Source organism: Cimex lectularius, unplaced genomic scaffold (genome assembly GCF_000648675.2).
Source record: "Cimex lectularius strain Harlan isolate CLEC.00 unplaced genomic scaffold, Clec_2.1 scaffold163, whole genome shotgun sequence".
NCBI classification, from domain to species: Eukaryota; Metazoa; Arthropoda; class Insecta; order Hemiptera; family Cimicidae; genus Cimex; species Cimex lectularius.
The window spans coordinates 1,030,976-1,050,370 of NW_019392826.1; the positions used below are offsets into that span (position 1 = coordinate 1,030,976).

At 33.6% G+C, this 19,395-nt stretch overlaps 1 protein-coding gene and 1 non-coding gene across 2 annotated transcripts in view; both read left to right on the forward strand.

Moving 5' to 3' along the window:
* The window catches only part of LOC106669560 (metabotropic glutamate receptor 2-like), a 383,790-nt gene that overhangs the window by 339,792 nt on the left and 24,603 nt on the right, over positions 1-19,395 (forward strand). The window contains exon 8 of the mRNA XM_014399104.2: positions 4,386-4,535. Coding sequence (XP_014254590.2) covers positions 4,386-4,535 — 150 coding nt within the window. The remainder of the gene's footprint in view (positions 1-4,385; positions 4,536-19,395) is intronic.
* Trnah-aug lies at positions 15,816-15,889 on the forward strand. Its single transcript has one exon. It is a non-coding gene; the product is annotated as a tRNA-His (tRNA).

Genomic DNA, 19,395 nt, shown 5'->3' on the forward strand with positions numbered 1-19,395 from the left:
TCTTTTATTTCGCAGAAACGGCAAAAGAGATCTGGTAGAATACCCATTACGGTCTTCTCAGTGGGCACTAAACCATTTTTAATATCAAATTATTTAGTAAATAAACTAAATTAAGGCAGTATTAATTGCAAAATAATTGTAACAGTTCCAAAATCTTATAAATTTTGTACTTTATTTTCCTCGTCAACCACTCTTAAGTTATACATAATTGTAACATAATTGCAAATAACCTGTATTAGACTATTAAGCCAAATATTAATGTTTTTTCTTGATCCTGCTTGAAGTTTTTACAAAAGTTTCAAAACACAGTATGTGAAATTGAAAAAAAAAATTGTTCCTTCTTGGTGTTAATTTGATTAAACAAGACGTTTTTATATAAAAAAAAACCATGCTGAACATTTTAGTAAAAGGTGTATTTTTCTAACAGCTGTGATATAAAAGGCATGCTTAAATATTGAATAAGTAGCAATGTAATTTTCCAAAACAAAAATTCGATTATTTTTTCAAATCTAATTTAAAATTCTTGCAGTTTAACAAAAAATCATGCTATTCATGATGGACTTTACCACACAGACTCTTGAGAAATTATTTATAGGTTTAACACTGAAATGCCCCGACTGTATTAACTTATATTTAACCCCTTTTGAACTTTTAAACTCGTGCATAATGAATTATTTACATACAATTTCAAAGTTAATTAACTATTTTGCCAATATCTGCTACGATGAATATTTTGCCAGGTCGCCAATTATTAAATTTCAGCTTATGAAAGTGAAAATTTTCGCTCTCTTTCTCAGATTCCATTATTAATTAATAAATTTAGCATGGTTTTTCCTAATTAAAAACATTGGACAAATCATAATGAATTTTGTGTAAAACATCAGATAGAACAGTTTTAATTAAATATACACTCAAAGATACCAAAAATGACACTTTTATTTATTTATTTTCCAAAATAACTGCGTATAAAGATTAATAGTTGATTAAAACATAACATAATAAATCGTTGTTTACTTTTCTGTAAATCAGTTCAATTTTTTTCACTTTCCAAAGCTAAATTTTTCAGTGAGTTAATTGGTTTTTAAAATTATTTTGTTTAATGAAACAATAAATTTGAGTAAAAAGTTATTAATTTTTCCCCCTTAAATCATGGCTTTAAATCGAAATCTTCCGGGCAGATGCTTTGGCCAACGATCGACCTAGCGTCAGTTGGATGGTTGGATCCATAGCCCATCCTGGGTGTGTCGCGCTCTACCATCGACTCTGTCTACAACGGTCTAGAGCCATCGGAAGTCTCGATTTAAGAGACGGTAGTGGTAGTCCGGCAATGTACGACGGCTAGAGGCCATCATTTTATTGCTCTTATCTCCAGTTCAGAACCATCATTTAACCGCTTCCTTGATAAAAAGCGGTCAATAAAGTAAGGGTAAGCTCCAAAACAGTCAACAGAAGGCTTCGTGAGTCTAGTCTCTAGACCTCACGCATCAGGTTCTCAACTACTGGAGAAGCATCGAGTAGAAAGGTGACTATTCAAAAATCGGTTGAGAGCAAGATGAAGAAGCGGCGTATCGAGCCGAAGGTCGTGGGTTGGAATCCTCCACGTGACATTTGACATTTGACCAAGACCTTAAATGAAAATTATAATTAATTTTAAAAATTCAATTATGTCAACTACATCCATATATGGATTAATAATAACAAATTGACTGGGCTCCGGAGGCTTTGCGTGACAAGAGCACGACCTGTACATGGCCCCGAGAGCCTGAGCCGAAGCGACGATACCCGATTGAGAATAGATCATACACGGTGGACACTCGGGCATCTACTCTTGGTACAAAGTGGTGCCCTAATGCGGGGAAAGAGTGCTCGAATGTACCACATAATAGAAGTGTGTCATGCCTTGGCTCCTTGCAGAGAGCGTTTAGGCATGCCGCCATATTTAAGAAGGGTTGTCAGGCACAGGAGCGAGTTTTTGGGTCCCCTGATCCGCTTTGTGGATCACGTGCAACTGCATTATGGAATGTAATTAGTTGCAGGCTAGATTAAAGTTTGCATGCGTTGGGAGCTGACATGACGTAGCTGTCGACAGCCGCCTCGTTGGGGCGTAACAACGTTAGTTGGGAATCGTCGAGCCCCTGGGCATCGGGGTTAAGGGGGAAACTAGCGATCTAGCTTCATAACGGCGTAAGTGAACTCCCCTGCCGTATACACCCTAGTAACAGTATATCGGGGAGTGACAACCCTTTGGGATGAAAATTGAGACTGACAGGTAGCCTTAAAATAGAGCATTTCCTCCAGATTATCAGGTTATATATCGCACTACTGTATAGGGGAGGCCTCACCCATCAGATGTTATAATTATAATCCCTCAGGTGCTGGTGTTTAAAAAAAAGCCAATTTTGTAAGTATGTCGGGTTTGAATGCAGGACCTCTGGATTCGAACCCCGGACGTTTACCTTACAGTGATTAGCGCCGTGCCAACGCCAAAGCCGTTGCCGACACCGACGCCCCTACAAATGTCAGCCTTACTCCTAGGTAGCCATAGTACTTATATACTGTACGACCCGCCAAGCCCCCCACCCATCAGGAGAGCCACGCGCCGCCCGGCACCGCCGTCGAGGAGACCATCCCGTACGTACAACTTTACAAACATACACTACATAGTGGGGAAACCCCAATCGGGCGTATTAGGGAGATTTGGATAAAAACCTTACACAGCATTACATGCTCAGAACACAGACTCCTCACCCCCAAAGACAACCCCGGCCTACAAGCAGCACCCCGACAAGCTGCCCAGGCGCAGCCCGACAGACTCCCCCATAGCTCACATCTCGCTCAGGAACCTATGCAATAGTTTGTACTGTTCCTCACTCGCGATTGCTAAAATACTCTCCAAACTTGCTGACCTGCTTGCTCCAGGCTTGCTGACTTCCTCTGAGTCAAACGGTCGAAAAATGTCTCTCTCTCCTTTTCGTATTCCGGACAGAACAATAAGATGTGCTTGATCTACCAATATCACAGATTGCTATTATTTTAATTTAATATCTGTGGGTTATTCTGTACATTAACAATGTTTTATAGCAGCAATTTGGTGAAGTGCAACCCAATGGGCATAATCTTTAGTAAGTTCGTTTATAGTAGTTAATATTAGGTACGATTGAAATGTGTTCATTTATACATTTATATTAATTATTGTTTATGAACGTAGAGCCCGGAAAAATGCATAATAAATGCCGTAAGCTTGGCGGTAATGCAATAGCAATCTAGACCACATCCCCGATCTCAAAATATCAATATTTATACACAAAGTTTTGTTTATTGTAAAAAACGTTTTTAAGCTTAGATGTGAATAATAATAATATTTATGAACGACATACGTATATACATCGACCTATTTTGTCGAGTTTATATCTACTAATATTCCCCATACTTTGGTTGATTTTGTCTATGGTACAGCACCTAATTCCACAGTTTCTACATCTATTTCAGTTATTCATCTCTTACTCAGGCAAGCTCGCTTTATTTTGTAATCTCGCTGAATCCTCTCAGTCGTAAATTCAGCCCACCTTTCATTTCCCATCCTGGCTTTATGACCCGCCCATTTCCACTTCATGATGTGGGCTTCCTTTTACGTACAACCAAGCCACAACATTTTTAACATCCCTGGAAGGCTTCTTGTATTGATTATTCTATAGCCGGGATGCAGAAAGCCTGATCCGGCGCTTTTGATCTTGATTCTACATTTAGAGTGCCACTAGTAATTAACGGAAATAGGTCTTTCGACAAAAAATTTTCTCGGAATGAAAACCTTCCTCGTTTTCTGGAATTACCACCACCCAAATGTTACCCTTTGCGCCTTCTACGGAAAATCTCCATAGCTAATTTTCTCCTTTACAACATCGTTTAGTCTGTTTACCAACCGTTAATGTTCTATGGATTCGGGGAATCTCCAGTCTTACTTTCTTATTTTAAATCCACTATTTCTGGCATAGGACATTACACCTTCATTAGGGAAAAAAAGCAATCATCAAGAAAAATAACCATTTTTTCTGCATTTTCTTCAAACTAAGCCAATAAAATATCAACCTTTAATTTGTTGATGTTCAAAACACTGTTTATTTTCGGATAATCTGTTAGTTCATTAGTTTCATCACATTCTCTTTGTATAAGTTCAACATTTCGCTGTATATACATAAAAAAGTTACTCATATTTTTATGGCATATTAATCATTAAGAGAACCAAAAATATCCGCTTTTGATACCTAACTGTCAGTTAATGCAGCGATGAGAGACGTAACAAGTTGATGAAATTCAACAGACAAATATTCAAAATTTTCCAAACTAACGAAAAATGTTAAGCTTTTGATTTTTTTTTTGTTTTTTAGGGCTTTCCGGTGACAAATTTCGCTTCGACGCTAACGGAGACGGCCCGGCGAGATACAACATCATACACTTCAAGCAGGTGACAAAGAACAACTACCAATGGGTCAAAGTAGGCGAGTACGAAGAGGGATCGCTACGGTTGAACATGTCAGGTAAGACGAATCAGTTCTATTTTTTGGAAATCGTCATACCCAAATTTTCCCGGAAATATGTAGTCTTCTTTGGTCCCAACGTCTGACATTCAAAATCTGAAAAAAATTATCTTAAACAATAATAAAAGTAAATGGTAAAGATAAAAATCTTTCAATTAATTAAGGTTTTGAGTTGAGATAAAAAAGTCAGTGTCACAAGCGGGATTCGAACCCAGGACCCTCGGCTAAATACGCCGCTGCCCACTTGAGCTATCGTGAATTCGATCCACTCGGACACTAACTTCCAGTCTCAACCCCACCTTTCGAATTTTCCCTCCTTTTTGCCATTTTTATTTCAACCAATGCCTTATATAAAGATTAATTAATTGAAAAACGTTATTCGGTCAATCGGACCATAAACTTTAATGAATTTAGTAGGTGGTAAATTTAATCTATTACGGACCGCGGTATTCGAGTGGTTAGCGTGACAGACTCTCGTCGTGGGTTCGGTTCCTAACGCCTCCCCTCGAATTTCTGAAGAAGAAAAAGTTGTGTTTTCATTTCAACATAGATTAAAGCCCGACAGGTATATACTGTGGTTTGCGGACCTCATCAATAATTAAATTTTATTTTATCTGTTCTGGTTTGAAATAAGGTTGTTTTCAGTAACAGAAATACAACCATAACATAAATCTTGCTGTTGTTTCCTTACAACGGCAGGTCAATATATAAGTTCGACGTGATGACATCTATGCTAAAAACTGTATGGTGATTAGTGACCGTTAATCGATAATTATTCAGAAATCGTGAGATGCGGTCTGGTGTGATGTAGGTTTTAGAAAAACATTTTCTTTATCTTGCCAACGTTTCGATCTTCATTGAGCCCTGAAGATGATCTCAATAAAGATCGAAACGTTGGCACGATAAAGAAAATGTTTTTCTGAAACGTACATCACACCAGACCGCATCTCACGATTTCTGAATAGCTAAAAACTGTTTCAATTTAATTAAATGGTTTTATTTTGTACTGAAATTTGCAAAGACAATTTTTTTTTTTAATTCTTGACAATGAGTGTATCATTTGCTAGTACTAATAGAACCCATCACCCAAACGTCATGTCGTTATTGTAAAAACCTGTTGGGTTTTATATTGTAGCCTTCAAGTACTTCGCGTTAAATAAAATATGCTCTACTCAAAACAAAATAATCTTAAGTTACATACTCTCAAATGATCTTTTATTCTTGCACAAGCAATACGATATGCTATTTTCTAAACGTTCTGAACATTCAAAAACTATTGATGAAGTACTGTTTGTACGGTTACGATTAAAAAAAGGATTCTTTGCTTAGTTTTTTGCCTATTAAACTTCAAAGTTGCTAGTATGCGTAGTTATTGATCTCACCAAGATTTGTTCCAAGTATCTCCCCCATTGTACTATTTCCTTGTAGTGTGAAAAAATCGCTCATTCTATTTCTTCGCATTTACAATAGAAAATTTGTTGTAGATGTCTCGATGACGAGATGGCAAATTGTAATTCAGCCCAAGTGGCAAGTGTCTATGTCCCTTTGGGATTTATAGGATCGTGTGTTTATTCCCAATGTAGTGTGCTTTATATGTTATTAAAATCGATTGCTTTCAACGTTATTGCTCATATGTATATACTGTGGACATTGTGTCATAAAATTAGCTGTCACAGAAACGTTTAGACTGCATTGTTGTTAAGCAATAACCATTTGATAAGCTTATCATTAACATTAACAATCTATCTATTAATATATCAGGATTAATATCAATTATTACATAATAAAAAAGTTTTTTTATAATTGGCTTACAGATAGCATAATATTTCAAGAAATTTAAACAATTCTAATTTTTTATTTCCTAAAAAAATTAAATATTTACAAAACTATATAAAACAATTAAAAAACAGTAAGTATAATAATAATTGCTAAGAACATTGTGGGTTGTAAAGTATATTCAAGATTCAGACTTTTCCTTTTTATTTTGTCATTGAAAGTCCTTTGAAACTTAATTAAACTTCACGTCTAATAGAAGAGTTTGACAATTTATAAAAAATTTCTTGACCTCTATTCTGCTAAAAGAGAAAATTCTTTGTAACATTCAACAATTTTATCACGTCCAAAACATTCCGTCTCTCATTTTTTGTCCTCTTATTTTCTGTTATTCAATATTTCTACGAGGGTATGGAAATAAACCTATCCTTGAGGGGCAACGTTATGATCTCCGAGGCAAAACAGGCGGTCATTTGTTATTAATTTTACTGTGGAAATGTGGAATGCAAAAAGCTTTCTAAGGAAGATTTTTTTTAAGTGGAAACCCACATCAACAAGAAATACAAACGTCGTAAATATTGTATGAAGGTGTAAAAAATATCGTCTTTAACACTATAATGTTTCTATTTTAGCCTCTAATAATATAAAAAATTATGACTTGTTTTAACATTGCATTTTTATTGAACTTTAAATGTAATATATTTCAGTTTCATGTGGAAGTTAAATTTGCATCCAAATATAAACTGGTGATGCTGCTCGTTTTTAATTACAATTACTCTTAACCATAGAAACTCAGGCTTTGTTGTCGGAAATATTCACCCATGCATGAACACTTTTGATTATTGAAAACTGCTGGCAACGAAAAACCGTGTTCAAAACTGATGGCACTTCTTTAAATTAGGAAGTGGTAAAAGTTGTGACGGTTGATTAAAACAAAACGCAAATATATCAATATCATTTCTGTAGATTTAAGAAGACAAAACGATTCGAAATTTATAGAAATTATATTCCAATAAATAAGTTATTCCGACAATAACCCTTTAAGAACTTTACTTAAAAACAGGAGTGGTTCACTTTTCAATTAATTTTCATGTATGTATATTTCCTTGCAATATCTGCAATTAAAAAATAAATACGTACAATTAATTATGCTTGTAAAGTTTTTGGAAAATATATAATTGGCTATTTTTCTATTGTATAATTTTTATTCTTATAGCACCCCATCGTAAAAGTAAATTGGCTAGGTTTATTTGGCCTAACAATAAGCTTAACTTTTAAGGCTAATAGTTGGGACAGAAGTTTTTAATTGTTTTATACATTGTTTATTTAATTTAATTTGTTTTCCTTCTCGTTCTCTTTTTACTTTTTTTTAAATTAAAACTGATCTTACTACACCAACCATTAATTTTACAGTGATATATATAAATTAAATTTTCGTGCTTTACGTAAGTTATTTTAAAAACAATTGTTTTTAACTAACTGAATAGAGAATATTCGTGTTGATATTGAGAATGAAAAGTAGTAAGAATCTGGTTGTTTAGATGCATTTAATATTTTATAATTTACTAATACTGGAGGGAGAGAAAGTGCAACTTATGACTGCTTACACATGTTCTAGGAATAATCGTTAACTGGCACGTGTACAGAGATAAATTTGATGTAACTTTTATACAATAAATAAATTTTATATATTCTTATAAACCCATGGGTGCAATAAAATTTACATTTCACTATTGACAAAATTACTAATTACACTAGTTCAAATGACTTTTGTTCATTTCAACCTTCTAACGATGTTAATTAATCTTTATGTTTATGTAAGGTATTGGTTGAGATAAAAAAGCCAGTGTCAAGAGCGGGAGGATTCGAACCCACGACCTACGGCTAAATACGCCACTGCACTATCGTGACATCGATCCACTCGGACACCAACTTCACATCTCAACCCACCTTTCAAATTTTCCCTCCTTTTTACCATTTTCAAGTTTGTTTGTTGTTTTCCGATGTCACGATAGCTCAAGTGGTAGAGCAGCGGCGTATTTAGCCGAAGGTCGTGGGTTCGAATCCCGCTCGATCGGCTTTTCATCTCAACCAAGACCTTACATAAAGATTAATTAATTGAAAGATGTTATTTGGTCAATCGGACCAGGAACTCTAATGGATCTTCTAACGATGTTTAATTCGCCGATTTCCTTCCGACAACGTTTCAGTAGCGGGCAGGTTAGGGGTTATAAATGTTAAATCTAAATTTTATATCGGAGGCCTACTTTCTCTGCGAGTAAGAAAGGAAAAGTTGTAAGAGAAAAAGAAATAAATAAAAACGATGCTCACCTTCGAGATTGGAAAGACAACGAGGAAAAAGGAAAAAGTAAAGCATGATTAGGGTTAATGGAAATAAATTAAATTTAAATTATTTTAGACGAAAAATAAGGATAGGATAATCTCTGCGCAGGGGATAATGAAGATTACCAGACAGGTCGTTTTTCCTCTTTTTTTCGGCGGTTCCAGCCAGCTTGGATATGATGGAGAGTGAGTATGTAGTACGTACATTCCCTCGAATACCTTCTAATTTCAATATTGAAATGTTACCTAGGAGGTTTTACTCTCGTTATCAAAAACCTCTTTTTGAAATTAATAGTTCCTTCATAAATTGAACTTAAGCCCATAGTATCTGTCTGAATTTTACTACTGTTAAGGTTGCAACATTGTATTCCTAGGCAATGTTGGAACTGGGTCATTCTTCAAAGAAATTTGAAATCGGCTAATAAAAACTTGATTATATCAATTTGTAGACCTATTCGAAAGGTATAGTTGTACAACCTATTTCTTCCCTTTTTTCTTCACATGCTCTTTCCATCTCAACTTGGCATCTAAGTTCATTCCCAGATATTTAGCAGTATGGTATAATAGGTCGACCGTGGTAAAAGACGGAACTTGGTCCGATGTTTTGTTTTTAGAATTTATATGAATAGAGTTATGCTGTTTGGATTGAAGGATTTTGGATGTAAGGTTGTCGCTCGGCCCTATAATATCACTGATGTGCCATCTGCAGACCTAGCAATTTTTCTCCATCCATCTTCTAATATGCTACCCTTTGGAACTCCTGCATTGATTGGTTTAGTTCTGAATAATGGTCTTATAAAGTCTGTCAGTTAAGCAGGAACTGATAATATCTAAATACTGCTTTGGTAGCATCCCTCTTAGTTTAATGTCGAGTCCTTCATGCCAGACGTTGTCAAAGCTTGCAAAATATCAAAAAAGTTAGCAGAACAAATTTGTTTTTCCTTTAGAGATTTTTCTATTGCGTTCGTTACTCGGCGAAATTGGTGTATTGGTGATTGTATAAAACATTCACAAAAAATTTATTGTTCCATTCCGCCTGTCCTTTTCGGTTTTGCTAATATTGAGTTCTATTTTGTCTTGTTATTTGTTGTTTGTTATTTCTATTTGTTTATTATGAAAGTTTTGTGTGTTTGAAAAATCAATTAGAGATAATCGTTACCTTTTGAACCAATTATCCCGCAAATGATCAACCTATCGACAAATGAACTTCATTTTCTGCGAAAATACTTCAAGCTATAACTCATATCCCATCCGCGGATAGGTATGTGTTTGTTTTATATTTTATTACATTGTTCTATTTAGTAATTAAGTTTAATACATTTCTACCTGGAACAGATGTTTTCAAGTTGAATCATATCAATTCAATCCCTTCTCAAGTGAGCACATCCAATCAAACCCTCCGAAGACTCAACATTTCTCACTCGGATTCTCTCTCTCACCCTCTCGTCGAAATCGCTCGCCGGTGAAATTGAACATTGTTCAATTTCTATCGTTTTGCCATAAACGGCAGTGCCTGAAACGCGATACATGGGTATCGCGAGATCGTTCCCCGTCCGCTAATCCGAAATTTTCGCTAATGCTGCATTAAAGGCAGAGCAAGGAGAATCACGGGATTATTCGAATTGTAATAGCTTGTAAGCGTGTTGTTGAAACAAGGGCCTTCAGCCGAGTGGGTAATCTTAACTTTTCGATGACAAAGTTTCCCATCCTTCATATAAACTATACAACTACGTTTTGACTCGAAACATTAATTAAAATACGCACTTGCTTCGATTCAAAGGCGCAAATTCTTACCTGTGAAAATATCGTATAAATATCGTACACCAAAATAATAGATTTGCGGTGATATTAATTTAAGCAGTCAGAACAAGAAATATCAGTTTGATTGTGGTCAGCGACAGAGATGATCAAATCGTTCAGCGTAATTTCAAAATTCAATTAATTGATAAAGTATGATTAGTGAACAAAATTTAAATGTATATAGTATTAAAAACACAATTGTATTTGTAGAACAGAGCTTGTGCCAGAGCTTTATTATTTCAGACCAAATCCTCTTATAGGTAACGCAAGAAGGGTTGTTGTAATTAATGGCCCATACTAACAACAATAAATTTAACAATTTATTTCTTTATAATAATACAATCTTCAGCTTTTTCTTTCCTTAACAAACATATCTGGGATAAGTTCAGCATTATTTATGAAAACATCTTCACCTCAATTTACTTGGCTTTGACAGTTTCAATGTAGAAAGATTTAATTTTTTATGTTCAATCAAATTATAAAAAATTCAACATGCCGCGTAATCGGTGGAAAAGTTATTAAGTAAATCAATTAAATTAAATTAATTTTGTAGCACTAAGGATATATACAATGTTTTTTTGAAACTCGCTATAAGAGGGATTAATCATTTAAGATTAAAAAACAAAAACGGTTCTTTCACAGTGTGCTCCTCTAATTTCATAACTCACTGGCCAGCTTCAGGTTGTTAATCTACCTCCATAGCCTTTCCAGCAGCTCCATAAGTCGGGAACACACTTACACGATGCAACGCCATGCGACGCTACCCGACGCAAATCCAAAGTTCATTTTTCGATAAGATTGTATTACCCCCGTGCACATCTGCCCGATGCTACGCAACGCCACCCTACTCTACGCCCTGCGATCCCCACTGTCCAGATTTTCGTCTGGTAGCATCGAGTACAGTCAAAGACAAAAGAACCGGTCACGCATAATTTTATTCAAACTACATTTATTATTGTCGTTATATTAATTACAACATACTTATTTTAATTTAAACCAAATTAACCGAGATCAAAAATTCATTAGTTTTTTAATTATTTTTAATGGTTTGGTATGAAATTGATCAAAACACCGGAATACCATTTTTTGATATAATGAATTTTACTAACAATTTATTACACGGTTTTGCTCATAAAATTTAACTAACAATTTATTTCATGGTTTTGCTCATAAAATTTAACTAAGAATGTATTTCTTGGTTTTGCTCATAAAATTTAACTAACAATTTATTTCATGGTTTTGCTCAAAAAATTATACCATTTTCGTAGAGTAGCGTCAGAACAGGACACACTATTTTTTTGTAGTTTATTTCAAACTAAGTATATGTGATTTTGTCGTTATTTTAATTACAACATTCCATTTTAATGTAAACCAAATTAAACGAGATCAAAAATTCATAAGTTTTATAAAAATTATTTAATTATGATGGATAGGAAGAAAATTTATCAAAACACCAGAATAACTTTTTTTAAACAATTAAATTCAACTAAGAATTTATTACATGGTTTTTCAATATAATGCATTAAGGACAAAAGAGGAGTTGCGACTGTGATACTGATTTGTGATAAACGCTGTGTGACTGTACGTGGCGATTGACGTCGCATAGATGTGCACACCCTACCAAAACGTGACAACGCGTCGGGTAGCGTCGTATAGCGTTGCATCGGGTGTGTTCCCGCCTTTAGTGTAGAGTCTTGCTTGCGGCTTTTCTCCTGCTAGTTGCAAGAATCTTTATCTACATAGACCCTCATAAAAACATAAAACGTATCCTCAGGTCTATTCTTCTCCTGGCAGTATCTGCATAATGTTTCTTCTCTCTGTACTCCCACATTTATTGTTCATTACATTTCGGCAAAAAAATTCAAATTATAATCAATACATCACTGTATTTTGCATGAATAAAACCCAATTTTCTCGGAGGTTGTATTTCACAGCGAATATTCCCAAAATTGTTAAATAAAAACATCAATTTATTTTTGTTGCGTTCACATTTGCTGAATGCCTCAAAGCGATGCAATTCAAATAAAGTTTAAAGTTAAAAATTTTGGCGTGGTAGTACAATACAAGAAATTATATAAATTAATTGCATTTGAAAGTAAAATTGCAAAGGAGGGCTAAACATTCTAACTACCTGTTGGTTGTAGTGGACAAGGGGTCTACAATAATTTTTACAATTACAATTCCATGGACTGTGTCAAATCCAGAACCACTAGGATGATTTGAATACAATTAATCTAAACTGTAAGAGGTTTCCTTATGTTTGCTTATATTTGTTACATTAAAATACGTTTTCGTTACTTAGATATTATTAATTTGTAACTTTTACTTTCCGTTTCACCTTTCTTTTTAATCTGTAAAAACTTTTTAGTTCAATTTAAACTTTTTTTTAACACTGATGTACACAAAAACACTAGTTAATAATAAAATTTATTTAAGAAAAGTTTTCCATGTGGTTTTGTAATAAATATTTTGTTTTATATTTACATATTTTTTAATAAGATTCTGATGATGGATTTAAATCTCCGAAACGATAAAAAAATTTAATGTTAAAAATAATACAGACGATTTATAAAAAACCATATGAAAAAGTTTTTTAAAGCCAAATTAAAAATACAAAAGAGACAATAAGTCTTTAAAAAATCCGTTACATAATAAAAATGATAATTAAAATTTATACGCGCTAGCTGCGGATTGTACTTTCTAGATTTTAACTTTTTTAATTACAAACATTATCACTAATTTTATGATGTTTCAAAAACAGGACATGTTATGTGTTCATTGAACAATAATACAAACTATTTCCAATCTGTTCAATTTATGTTTTTCTGTGACAGTATATCTTGAATTCAAACAATGATTTCAATAAAAGTAAATTATTAATTAATCGTTTCAGTTTTTGTCGTTTTGTAAAGGTATAGTTTTTGCTTTTGAAAATTTCCTGTTTTTGTGCAAGGTAAACAAAAATGATAATTTGATATATTAATTGTATTATAGTATTTATAGTTCTTTTGTTACTATCTGTAATTATAATTATTCAATATAAGTTAAAATTCCTATTAAAATTAAAAATGCCCGAATTATTTTTATTATTAAGTGCTGAACGTGCGAATACAAATTTGTAAGGATTAAAAACCTCGGTTGGGCAAAATTAACGATTAGCTCAGGGAAAAATCCTCAAGCTTTTGAACCCTTTATCCCTTAAACGGCTTAGAGAGCCCGTACGGCGGCATCTAATAAATACCATAATAACCGTCTTTCGAGTACAAATTTGCACAGTGATTGCTTGGGAATATCAGGAAAAAGCACCTCAAAAATACGAAATTATTCAGTCTTGATTGACCAGAAATAAATTAAATTTAGGGTTACGTCGGAATTAAATATTGTAGTTCCACACTAGACGTTAATAAATAATAAACTTGAACATACCTAATTAACTTTTCATTTATTATTATGTTGATTTATAAACTCATCTGCCGCATTGTTTGAAAGTTTCTATTCTTATATTGTAGCATGATAGCAAGTTGGAATAAAATAGAATTTCAATTAATTATTCTTTTTATGTAAGGTCTTGGTTAAGATGAAAAAGTTAGTGTCACGAGCAGGATTCGAACCCACAACCTTCGGCTCAATACGCCGCTGCTCTAACCATTTTAGCTATCCTGACTTCCATCTAATCGGACACCAACTCCCCATCTCAACCTACAACCTTTCGCATTTTACCTTTTTTGCCATTTTTGAAATGTCGTGTAATCGGGAACTTTCACATCTCAACCAAAAAAAAAATAACTATTTGAAATAGTTAATATGTTCAATTAGACCACTGAACATAAAAGGATTTATGTAATAAGTAATCACTTCACTAACAGCTCACCGTTGCCATTTTCATAAGTCGCTGAGAATCGAATCCTGATTACACGACATTTGAAAAATGGCAAAACCCTTATTTTCTGCATATGATTTATAAATATTCCTAAAAATTAATTCTATTTTTGGCTGCTTGAACATGCCTTCGTAAAACTTAATAATTGGTGTTCAACTAATAACACTATTTTAAATTCTGTTAAATGTTCAGTTATGACTTTCCATAAAACAAAATATCCTATCAAATTTAACTACGCTATATCAGACTAGCTCCTAATTACAGAAATTGTTAAAAATCTTGGCATCATTATTGACAGACAGATAAACTTTCATACACACATTAACAAAACTATTGCTAAAGTAAATAAAACTTTAGGATTTATTACACGTCATCTAAACGTTTCCATTATCCAGATACACTTAAACTTTTATACATTTCCACTGTAAGACCAATATTAGATTACTGTTCTCCGCTTTGGGCTCCCTTTCAATCCACACATATCAGTTGCATATAAGCGGTCCAAAAAAGATTTTTCTGCCTGATACATTACAAAACAATTGGAGAATACAATACACCATTCTCATCGTTAATGTCAGATCTGAAATTGACGACTGTTGTGTACAGAAGGAAATTATTCGATTTATATTATTATATAAATTGTTACAATCCTTAACTGATTGCCCTCTTAACCGAATTAACTTTCCTGTTTCATCTTATTAGTCCAGAAGTCAAATAACATTCTCCATCGATTGCTATAGAACTAATTATGCTAAATTAAGTTTTATACAAAAGACAACAAATTTGTTAAACTCGTTCGAAAATATAGATATATATAATTCTAGTTTAAGCAAATTTTATTATTAAAAAATTAAATGTATCATTAATGAAATTAATACTTAATTTGATTATAATTAGTAATTTATAATTATATAATGTTAATACATTTTCAAATTGTTTCTATTGATTCTAAATTGTTTTTTATTGTTTTTTTTATTATTATAAATATTTCTAAACTTATGTACATTTATAATCTTAATACTTTTATTGTATACATTTGTAATTAGGAAACCGTAAATAAATAAATAGACGACAATTGAAAAATGGCAAAAAGAGCCAAACGCGAAAGGTTGTAGGTTAAGATGGGGAGTTGGTGTCTAAGTAGATGGTTGTCGCTATAGCTAAAGTGGTTAGAGCCGTGGCGTATGGAGCCGAAGGTCGTGGGTTCGAATCCCGCTCGTGGCACAGACTTTTTTATCTCAACCAATACATTACATAAAAAGAATAATTAATTGAAAGAAGTAACTTCGCCAATTGGCCACTAAAACATAAATGGATTAATATTTAATAAGTAAAAGAAGTATCACTTCACTAACAGCTCCCCGTGGCCACTTCATAAGTCGCTGAAAATCGAATCCTGATTTCACATTTTAAAAATGGCAAAAAGAGGGAAAATTCGAACGGTTGTAGGTTGAGATGGAAAGTTGGTGGCCGAGTGGATCGAAGTCACGATAGCTCAAGTGGTTAGAGCAGCGGCGTATGGAGCCGAAGGTCGTGGGTTCGAATTCCGCTCGTGACCCTAACTTTTTCATATCAACCAAGACCTTACATAAAAAGAATAAATAATTAATGTGGTCAATTAGGCCCCTAAACATTAATGGATTAATATAAAATAGAATTTAAGTTTTTTTGCTTAATATTGTTTTATAAGTAAAAATACAAATACGATTTAAAGCCAGTGATGCCAGTTATGCCACAAGAGCTTTGGCAAATTAACGAAATCTAATTTGATAAAATCCAACTAAAGTTTTTACAGGGATATTTTATGGTCCTCTATACGACGTACGGAATATCTTTTTTTGTTTCAAAACTTACTTAGATCCCCGGGTTGTTAATACTGTGGGAAGACCTCTTGACTGTGGAGTGATCGTAGTTTGGTCGTTTCCGATAATTTTAGACTGAATATCTTTGCTGTTTTGTTTGTCAGACGCGTTTGGCTATTCGCCATCGTCAGTGCTCGATCCAATTTTCAACTGAATGGTCATTTTTAAAGTGGGCATACCCAAAGATTGATGGAAATAGAGATTTTTCTTGGTCAATCCCATGAAATACTGTTCTCAACACGGCCTACTGAATGCAATCCAGGGTGACGTGTATTAATGAATAGAAATGGGGTCGTTTTTCCTATATGACGAAAGGCACTATATATCATTGCTGACACGGGGGAACATCGATGCACCTGACTCATCATATCAGCCTCGGCACAATGATTTAAACAAAAAAGAACGTCAATAGATACAGTCGGATAGGATGAGATAGAATTTCAAAAGAAGATCAATAGGCTGAACATATTGAGCAAATCATAACCCTGTTTGCCTGATATATTGTATTTAGTCAAAAAGTACGGCGAAGTATTTCGTTGACGACTCTTTCTAGTATTATTCGCAAAAAAATTAAAAGGTTTACAGAATCGCTGATCCTCGTTTGGTTTAATTTCTTTCGCTTCGGGCGAAATATTCAGTATGTCAGGTGAAAAGAAAACGAAATGAATTACGTAACAACGGGATTTTCCGTGTGGGGATTTAAACGTAGAGGAATATCAAAGGAGACAGTTGTATGAAAAAATGGGGGATCGGGCTATACTGTCTGGAAAAGTCGGAAAATTAAACTCCTCGTCCAAGTTGTATCTATGGAACAGTCTTCTTAAAAGACTTTGACGGGTGTTTTCCTTGACAACAAAAACAATATAGCTTACACCGGGACAAAAAAATTATACGAAAACTCATTTCCTATTCAAGGAACTCTTTGTCTTGGGGGCGGGGCTTGAAAGGATTGATCGTAGATTATATCCTTTACATCCGGTTGAGTCGGGCCAATATTATACATCAAACATAAATTTAATTTTTACATCAGACCGCTTATATGCCAAAAAGAGAATCTGGTTAAGGAATTGCAAGAGACAGCACTGAGACATGTTCATGTCGTTTCCAGCAATACAGATCTAATGAAATCAAACAGTATGAAATTCATTTAAAGGAAACTACAATAAAACCGCACAATTGTATCGCAATTATAAAAGAAAACTTCTTTGGCCTAGGAATTCCCAAGGGTGGCAGTGGTCATTTACCCCCCGTTAGATTTTCCAATTTTATTTTAACATCTGTAATCAGCTTATTAAATTCATCAAGCGGTTAAGAATTCGATATAATGAAACAAAAACCTGATAATTTATTTGTTATCCTACAATGATAACATTTCTCAAGGCTCTAAGGATGTCGTTGATGACGGTTCTGTAATGTGGTAAGGGCAATAAAACGATCACCTCTAGCGTACATCGCCGGTTGACCACTACCTTCTCTTCGATCGAGACTTCCGTTGTCCCTAGACCGTTGTAGACCAGAGTGGATGGTAAAGCGCGGCACACCCGGACTTGGGCTACGTAACAGCATCCAAACGTCCATCGTTGGCCAAAGCATCTGGCCAGGCCATATCTCGACTAAAAGTCATGGTTTAAGGAAAAAATAATCATTAATTTTTACTCAAATTTGTTTCATAAAACAAAACAATGATTATTCAGAAATCGTGAAATGCGGTCTGGTGTGATGTAGGTTTCAGGAAAACATTTTCTTTATCTTGCCAACGTTTCGATCTTTATTGAGCCCTGAAGATGATCTCAATAAAGATCGAAACGTTGGCACGATAAAGAACATGTTTTTTCTGAAACCTACATCACACCAGACCGCATCTCACGATTTCTGAATAATCATCGACTAACGATCACTAATCACCACACATTTCTAAACAAAACAATTTAAAAAACTAATTAACTCAATCGCCAAGTTGGCTCTGGACAAGATGCAATTGAACTGATTTTATTTATTTTTAATCTATAGAATGTAAAAGGGTTAGTTAAACTGTATGTAGTTAAAAAACAAGTTAATTATGTTCAAGTTATAAATGTTATAAATTGTTTTAAACCAACAAATAAATACAATCATCCGGTTTTTGCCTTTGGATGTATATTTAAGAGTTTTATGATTTTTTTCTTTAGTTCATTATTGCTGTTTATTATTATTATATCTCGATCTTATGTATCTAAATGTATCTTATTTTCTTTCATGTGAGATTTGTTTCGTATATATCTGAATAGTCGTTAACAGATCCCACATTTTAAGGTTAATCTAAACTTATTCTTCTGTTTTAATTTTTGTTGGCGCTGCTTATATAAAATTAATCCTATCGATTTCATCGGGCAGTTGTTAATAGAAATCATAATCAATTTGCCAGTCCACGTTTGATATTTTGTAAATGTTCTAAAGTGTTTCACTGATTAAAGCAATTTCATAGTTTCTACAATTAATTTATTCAGAATATTCTATACTCTTTGTTTGTTCTTAGTTTTTTCTTCAATTTTTTTTTTTTACATAACGAATGAACTTTAAGGCAAAACGTTTCTTATTTAATTAAAAGAGGGAGCAGGAATGTTAATGGCGAAAAGATAATTATTCCGTTGGGCTTTCCACTATACTTTTACCCCCTAAATTTGGATTTACAGGGGGCTGGGTACGAGATTATAAACACAAAATATCTTTAAATTCTTTCCAAGCAAACGCCAAAACAGTTAATTTTTATGGAGGAGGTGTTTGTTCATCTCGCTATACATTAAGAACCCCCTATTTCACAGATGTAAGCGTTATTTTATCTGTTTTTTAAACTTTACATGGTAGATGTTTGAAAAATATTGAATTAATTTGAGAGTAGTCTGGTGCAATGTTCTACGTTTCTAACTGAAGTTGAATTCTATGTTTTTATCCGATTATTATCCGCTATTATATTTGCAAAATTAAAACAGTATTTAGAACAGTTTAAATTTTGTTCATTTCATTTAAGGATTCTTTAAAAAATCTAAAAAAGAAGTGAAAACCGATTAAATATAACTTAATTGTACTGATATTTTGTAAAACTTGTTTGGGGGGATTTGGCGTGATGTGTATAATATTTTTTCCTCTAAACAATAATAGAAATAGATTTATTCATTGCTGTCGATATTTTAGTGATATTGTTTTAATATTCAAGACATTAACA